This window comes from Takifugu flavidus, unplaced genomic scaffold (genome assembly GCF_003711565.1).
Source record: "Takifugu flavidus isolate HTHZ2018 unplaced genomic scaffold, ASM371156v2 ctg1084, whole genome shotgun sequence".
NCBI lineage: Eukaryota > Metazoa > Chordata > Actinopteri > Tetraodontiformes > Tetraodontidae > Takifugu > Takifugu flavidus.
The window spans coordinates 1-8,009 of NW_026621849.1; the positions used below are offsets into that span (position 1 = coordinate 1).

The following is an 8,009-nucleotide window of genomic DNA, read 5'->3' on the forward strand; positions in this document are numbered from 1 at the left end:
GTAAGGGTCAGGGTCAGGAGCATGAGGAGAGCCTACTGTCTGAAGCTGAAGAGCGGCATGGTCACCCAGCCGAGGGTTAGGGTTAGGTTCAGGGTCAGGGTCAGGGTCAGGGTTAGGGTTAGGTTCAGGGGCAGGGTCAGGGTTAGGGTTAGGGTTAGAGTTAGGGTCAGGGTCAGGGTCAGGGTCAGGGTCAGGGTCAGGAGCATGAGGAGAGCCTACTGTCTGAAGCTGAAGAGCGGCATGGTCACCCAGCCGAGGGCCTCCACAGTGCGGCGCTGCTTCCCCTTCTCCTCTGCGCCACCAGGGGGCGGCAGAGCGCTGGCATACAGCGTCACTGTCAGCTGCGATTCTCTGGGGAGCTGGTTGATCTGCACTGGGAAACACACCCTGCACCCACAGCACGCAACCAGGTCAGGCGTGAACAGGGCAGCCACTATTGTCTTTGCTGACACGTGAGGTCCTACCTTTGGTCCCACACCACCAGGTGAAACAGGTATTTGTTAACCAACTGTTTACTGGTGTGCTGTGGCGCACACAGCTCCGCCCCTCCGTGGGTCAGAGAACAGGACAGGAAGAAGCCTTCATAACTGACCAATCAGAGAGCAGGACAAGGATTTGATCACCAGCAGACTCTTTCAGCTGCTGATAGGCTGCGGTTCTAATCATTAAACTGATTAAATAAAGATGATTTACTGTTTTATGGAGGTATTCTTCTATTATTTAGAATGTCAATGACTCGACTGCTTGCTACAAACGTGTTCACAAGGTCAGGTGGGAAAGTGTCTGTATACCTAGTCGCCCAGGTGATAGGGATGCGGTGAGCAGCATAAACGTTGAATGACACGATGTCGGTCAGAAAACCTGCCTCCTGGACTGGAATCGCACGACATGGGCTCTGCTGTGCAGTTTGAAAGTTAGCATTGAAGGTGCTGCAGTACAGCTCTACCAGGTCCAAGATGGCAGCTGTCAGCTTCTCCACCACTCGCTCTGTTCAGGACAAGTGAAAACATGACTGGACCTGTGTCCTGGCCAACAAACATTTCCCCCTGTGCCTCCTGAAGGTGAGATACAAGCCATAACTGAGCCATTGTGGCCAAGAGCACAGGTGGTCAAGGGGCAGGCTGCAGGGTTAGGGTTAGTGGGGGCCATCTGAAGCCCTCAGGTTAGGGTTAGTGGGGGCCATCTGAAGCCCTCAGGTTAGGGTTAGTGGGGGCCATCTGAAGCCCTCAGGTTAGGGTTAGGGTTAGTGGGGGCCATCTGAAGCCCTCAGGTTAGGGTTAGGGTTAGTGGGGGCCATCTGAAGCCCTCAGGTTAGGGTTAGGGTTAGTGGGGGCCATCTGAAGCCCTCAGGTTAGGGTTAGTGGGGGCCATCTGAAGCCCTCAGGTTAGGGTTAGGGTTAGTGGGGGCCATCTGAAGCCCTCAGGTTAGGGTTAGTGGGGGCCATCTGAAGCCCTCAGGTTAGGGTTAGGGTTAGTGGGGGCCATCTGAAGCCCTCAGGTTGTCCCTCCCCAACCATATCAAGATGTTTTCCTCATTGGAGGACAATCTGATAACGAGCTGATAGTCTTCCAATTCTCTGTCCTGCCCCGGCCACCTCGATGAGCGCGTCCACCCCTACGCATCCCCTCACTGACTCTCAGACCCTGACCCTCTCAGACCCTAACCCTCTCAGACCCTAGCCCTCTCAGACCCTAACCCTCTCAAACCCTAACCCTCTCAGACCCTAACCCTCTCAGACCCTAGCCCTCTCAGACCCTGACCCTCTCAGACCCTAGCCCTCTCAGACCCTGACCCTCTCAGACCCTGACCCTCTCAGACCCTAACCCTCTCAGACCCTAGCCCTCTCAGACCCTAGCCCTCTCAGACCCTGACCCTCTCAGACCCTAGCCCTCTCAGACCCTAGCCCTCTCAGACCCTGACCCTCTCAGACCCTGACCCTCTCAGACCCTAGCCCTCTCAGACCCTGACCCTCTCAGACCCTGACCCTCTCAGACCCTGACCCTCTCAGACCCTAGCCCTCTCAGACCCTAGCCCTCTCAGACCCTAGCCCTCGCAGACCCTGACCCTCTCAGACCCTAGCCCTCGCAGACCCTGACCCTCTCAGACCCTAGCCCTCTCAGACCCTGACCCTCTCAAACCCTAACCCTCTCAAACCCTAACCCTCTCAGACCCTAGCCCTGACCCTCTCAGACCCTGACCCTCTCAGACCCTAACCCTCTCAAACCCTAACCCTCTCAGACCCTAACCCTCTCAGACCCTAACCCTGACCCTCTCAGACCCTAACCCTCTCAAACCCTAACCCTCTCAGACCCTGACCCTCTCAGACCCTAACCCTCTCAAACCCTAACCCTCTCAAACCCTGACCCTCTCAAACCCTGACCCTCTCAGACCCTAACCCTCTCAAACCCTAACCCTCTCAGACCCTGACCCTCTCAGACCCTAACCCTCTCAAACCCTAACCCTCTCAAACCCTGACCCTCTCAGACCCTAACCCTCTCAGACCCTAACCCTGACCCTCTCAGACCCTAACCCTCTCAGACCCTAACCCTAACCCTGACCCTCTCAGACCCTGACCCTCTCAGACCCTAACCCTCTCAGACCCTAACCCTAACCCTGACCCTCTCAGACCCTGACCCTCTCAGACCCTAACCCTGACCCTCTCAGACCCTGACCCTCTCAGACCCTAACCCTCTCAGACCCTAACCCTCTCAGACCCTAACCCTAACCTGACCCTCTCAGACCCTGACCCTCTCAGACCCTGACCCTCTCAGACCCTAACCCTCTCAGACCCTAACCCTCTCAGACCCTAACCCTAACCCTGACCCTCTCAGACCCTAACCCTCTCAGACCCTAACCCTGACCCTCTCAGACCCTAACCCTCTCAGACCCTAACCCTCTCAGACCCTAACCCTAACCCTGACCCTCTAAGACCCTAGCCCTCTCAGACCCTAACCCTCTCAGACCTAACCCTGACCCTCTCAGACCCTAACCCTCTCAAACCCTAACCCTCTCAGACCCTGACCCTCTCAGACCCTAACCCTCTCAACCCTAACCCTCTCAAACCCTGACCCTCTCAAACCCTGACCCTCTCAGACCCTAACCCTCTCAAACCCTAACCCTCTCAGACCCTGACCCTCTCAGACCCTAACCCTCTCAAACCCTAACCCTCTCAAACCCTGACCCTCTCAGACCCTAACCCTCTCGACCCTAACCCTGACCCTCTCAGACCCTAACCCTCTCAGACCCTAACCCTAACCCTGACCCTCTCAGACCCTGACCCTCTCAGACCCTAACCCTCTCAGACCCTAACCCTAACCCTGACCCTCTCAGACCCTGACCCTCTCAGACCCTAACCCTGACCCTCTCAGACCCTGACCCTCTCAGACCCTAACCCTCTCAGACCCTAACCCTCTCAGACCCTAACCCTAACCCTGACCCTCTCAGACCCTGACCCTCTCAGACCCTGACCCTCTCAGACCCTAACCCTCTCAGACCCTAACCCTCTCAGACCCTAACCCTAACCCTGACCTCTCAGACCCTAACCCTCTCAGACCCTAACCCTGACCCTCTCAGACCCTAACCCTCTCAGACCCTAACCCTCTCAGACCCTAACCCTAACCCTGACCCTCTAAGACCCTAGCCCTCTCAGACCCTAACCCTCTCAGACCCTAACCCTGACCCTCTCAGACCCTGACCCTCTCAGACCCTGACCCTCTCAGACCCTAGCCCTCTCAGACCCTAACCCTGACCCTACCCAGTGGCCCAACACATCAGACCAGCCTCCACCATATCTGATTTTAAATTCCTCCTCAAAAGTCATCTCTTCTCCTTGACCCTGATTTTATTTATTTGCAATACTGTTTTTTTATGTTGTTTTTCAAGTTTCATGTCATTTTTTAAAAGTTTCTGAATGAATAAAGGGGTGGATCCCTCCGATCCCACCCAACCACACGGGTTAGCGTCCTGACCTGCTCACGACCAACATACCTCTGTTGCTCTTCACTGCCAGCACTGATGCATCCTACAACACACAACACAGGACAATTACCACTGACACAACCCGACAATCTCACCAGCATTACAGTGGTCACAGGACTGCTCCATCAAAATATCACCTTCAGAACCTTGGGCTGCAAGCGACAAGGGCATGCTGGGAGCTGCCCCAGCGCCGATGTCACTTCTGGTGTTTCTATTGCTGCCAACGAGTTGCAGAGCGCCTTAACTGACTGGACAAGACGCTCCACATGAAGTGGAAGCTCAGCCTACAGAAGAAAGCAACAAGGGAAGAGGAGGATTAGCTTAGCTCGAACAATGGCTGCAGCTACAGACTAATATCTGACTTGAGATCACAACTCTTCAGGCAACGGGACTTTCTGGGAGTCTCGTCCCCATGGAAACATCCAAAGCAACAAGGTAACTGATCAGCTGCTTGTTCTGAAGTAGAACATGATAAAACCCAGACGTATTGATGTATGAGAGATGTTAAACCTGAATCGAGTCCAAGTTTCTCACACTGAGGTCCTGAACCAGGAGGTACAGACGCAAATATGAAGTAAACGTGTGTGTGCAAAAGAATTCAGGTGAAAACACAAGTTTGTTACCTCTGACAGCAAGAAGGCCTCAGCCTCATTGTGGAAAGTGTCTAGAAGCAGAGATAGGGCCTCTCTAAAGCACACACACACATGCACACACACCACACACACGCACGCACACACACACACACAGAGTTCAATTTTCTCAACCTTAGAACCATTTACACAATATTTAACCCAAAAGAATCAAACGTATTTCATTGGCCATGATGATGGTGTTTAAGGCTGGGAGGCCTGAACGTGTAGTGTGCATGCCCTGCCAGTAGTTGGCGATATAATGGCACACTGCCCAGCCTGCTCTGTAGGCTCCGCCCCTAACCTGGTAACAGTCTGTTTGATTGGACGCTCCTGCAGCAAGATGCTGTGGTTCATCGTTGACGCCGTCTTGTCGTCATCTTCCTGTTTTCACACAGAAACGCAGATGGTCACGCTGACAGAAAAGTGACTGTTACTGGCCACAGCCAACCTTTAATAGTGTGTTTGTGTGTGTGCACGTGTACCGTGCGCGCCAGCCCAGTGTCGATGCTTGATTTTTTAGTGAGAAACAGTCGGATGGTCCAGTCAAATTTGAGAGCCTGTTGCACAAATTCAAGACCAGCAAGAGCTTGAGAGCTTAGAGTCAGACAGACAGGGAGAGAAAGAGACAGACAGGAAGAGAAAGAGACAGACAGGAAGAGAAAGAGACAGACAGGGAGAGAAAGAGACAGACAGGAAGAGAAAGAGACAGACAGGAAGAGAAAGAGACAGACAGGAAGAGAAAGAGACAGACAGGGAGAGAAAGAGACAGACAGGGAGAGAAAGAGACAGACAGGAAGAAAAAGACAGACAGGGAGAGAAAGAGACAGACAGGGAGAGAAAGAGACAGACAGGGAGAGAAAGAGACAGACAGGAAGAGAAAGAGACAGACAGGACGAAAAGAGACAGACAGGGAGAGAAAGAGACAGACAGGGAGAGAAAGAGACGACAGGGGAGAAAGAGACAGACAGGAAGAAAAAGAGACAGACAGGAAGAGAAAGAGACAGACAGGGAGAGAAAAGACAGACAGGGAGAGAAAGAGACAGACAGGAAGAGAAAGAGACAGACAGGGAGAGAAAGAGACAGACAGGTGAGAAAGAGACAGACAGGGAGAGAAAGAGACAGACAGGAAGAGAAGAGACAGACAGGAAGAGAAGAGACAGACAGGAAGAGAAAGAGACAGACAGGGAGAGAAAGAGACAGACAGGGAGAGAAAGAGACAGACAGGGAGAGAAAGAGACAGACAGGTGAGAAAGAGACAGACAGGGAGAGAAAGAGACAGACAGGGAGAGAAAGAGACAGACAGGGAGAGAAAGAGACAGACAGGTGAGAAAGAGACAGACAGGGAGAGAAAGAGACAGACAGGAAGAGAAAGAGACAGACAGGGAGAGAAAGAGACATTTAATTTGTCGAAGTTGCAGTACACCAGATCTGCCGCTAGATGGCAGCAGTAAATACAGGGAAAACTGTCAATAAATTAATTCAAAATAGTGTGTCGCTAATAATCAACGGTATAGAATGATAATAACCTATATTTATCTTTATTTATATGGCACCTTTTGCAGCCAGGATTTCAAGGTTCTTTAGCAGTGAAAAACATAACAAAAGCTGAAATGTCCCTCAGATAACTGGGGGTTAGGGTCAGGGGGAGGGTTAGGGTCAGGGTCAGGGGGAGGGTTAGGGTCAGGGTTAGGGTCAGGGTTAGGGTTAGGGTCAGGGTCAGGGTCAGGGGGAGGGTTAGGGTCAGGGTTAGGGTCAGGGTTAGGGTTAGGGTCGGGTCAGGGTTAGGCTGATCCAGTAAAATGTTAGGGTTAGGGTCAGGGGGAGGGTTAGGGTCAGGGTCAGGGGGAGGGTTAGGGTTAGGGTCAGGGTCAGGGTCAGGGTCAGGGGGAGGGTTAGGGTCAGGTTTAGGGTCAGGGTCAGGGTTAGGGTCAGGGTCAGGGTTAGGCTGATCCAGTAAAATGTTAGGGTTAGGGTCAGGGGGAGGGTTAGGGTCAGGGTCAGGGTTAGGGTCAGGGTCAGGGTCAGGGGGAGGGTTAGGGTCAGGGTTAGGGTCAGGGTCAGGGTCAGGGTTAGGCTGATCCAGTAAAATGTTAGGGTTAGGGTCAGGGGGAGGGTTAGGGTCAGGGTTAGGGTCAGGGGGAGGGTTAGGGTCAGGGTCAGGGTCAGGGGGAGGGTTAGGCTGATCCAGTAAAATGTTAGGGTTAGGGTCAGGGGGAGGGTTAGGGTCAGGGTCAGGGGGAGGGTTAGGGTTAGGGTCAGGGTCAGGGGGAGGGTTAGGGTTAGGGTCAGGGGGAGTTAGGGTCAGGGTCAGGGTCAGGGGGAGGGTTAGGGTTAGGGTCAGGGTCAGGGTTAGGGTTAGGGTCAGGGGGAGGGTTAGGGTCAGGGGTCAGGGGAGGGTTAGGGTTAGGGTCAGGGTCAGGGGGAGGGTTAGGCTGATCCAGTAAAATGTTAGGGTTAGGGTCAAGGAGGTTAGGGTTGGGTCAGGGGGAAGGTTAGGGTCAGGGGGAGGGTTAGGGTTAGGGTCAGGGGGAAGGTTAGGGTCAGGGTCAGGGGGAGGGTTAGGGTCAGGGTCAGGGTCAGGGGGAGGGTCAGGGTCAGGGTCAGGGGGAGGGTCAGGGTCAGGGGAGGGTCAGGGTCAGGGGGAGGTCAGGGTCAGGGTTAGGGGGAGGGTCAGGGTCAGGGGGAAGGTCAGGGTCAGGGTCAGGGTTAGGGGGAGGGTCAGGGTCAGGGTCAGGGGGAGGGTCAGGGTCAGGGTCAGGGGAGGGTCAGGGTCAGGGTCAGGGTCAGGGGGAGGGTCAGGGTCAGGGTCAGGGGGAGGGTTAGGGTCAGGGTCAGGGGGAGGGTTAGGGTCAGGGTCAGGGTCAGGGGGTTAGGGTTAGGGTTAGGGTCAGGGGGAGGGTTAGGCTGATCCAGTAAAATGTTAGGGTGGGTCAAGAGGTTAGGGTTAGGGTCAGGGGGAAGGTTAGGTCAGGGTCAGGGGAGGGTTAGGGTTAGGGTCAGGGGGAAGGTTAGGGTCAGGGGGAAGGTTAGGGTCAGGGGGAGGGTTAGGGTTAGGGTCAGGGGGAAGGTTAGGGTCAGGTCAGGGGGAGGGTAGGGTCAGGGTCAGGGTCAGGGGGAGGGTCAGGGGTCAGGTCAGGAGGGTCAGGGTCAGGGGAGGGTCAGGGTCAGGGTTAGGGGGAGGGTCAGGGGAGGGTCAGGTCAGGGTCAGGTTAGGGGGAGGGTCAGGGTCAGGGGGAGGGTCAGGGTCGGGTCGGGTCAGGGGGAGGTCAGGTCAGGGGGAGGAAGTCAGGGTCAGGGTTTAGGGGAGGTCAGGGTCAGGGGGAGGGTCAGGGTCAGGGTCAGGGTTAGGGGGAGGGTCAGGTCAGGGTCAGGGTCAGGGTCAGGGTCAGGGGGAGGGG

At 54.8% G+C, this 8,009-nt stretch overlaps 1 protein-coding gene across 1 annotated transcript; it reads right to left on the bottom strand.

The window, feature by feature from the left end:
• Window positions 1-138: 138 nt before the first annotated feature.
• LOC130519681 (phosphatidylinositol 4-phosphate 3-kinase C2 domain-containing subunit beta-like) lies at window positions 139-5,325 on the bottom strand. The gene is made up of 8 exons (XM_057023180.1): window positions 5,094-5,325; window positions 4,913-4,992; window positions 4,603-4,666; window positions 4,117-4,263; window positions 3,989-4,022; window positions 792-987; window positions 465-587; window positions 139-387 (listed from the first exon to the last, which is right to left on the bottom strand). The coding sequence occupies exons 2-8, from the start codon at window positions 4,963-4,965 to the stop codon at window positions 216-218; spliced, it is 789 nt and encodes a 262-aa protein (XP_056879160.1). The 5' UTR covers window positions 4,966-4,992; window positions 5,094-5,325; the 3' UTR covers window positions 139-215.
• Window positions 5,326-8,009: the final 2,684 nt, after the last annotated feature.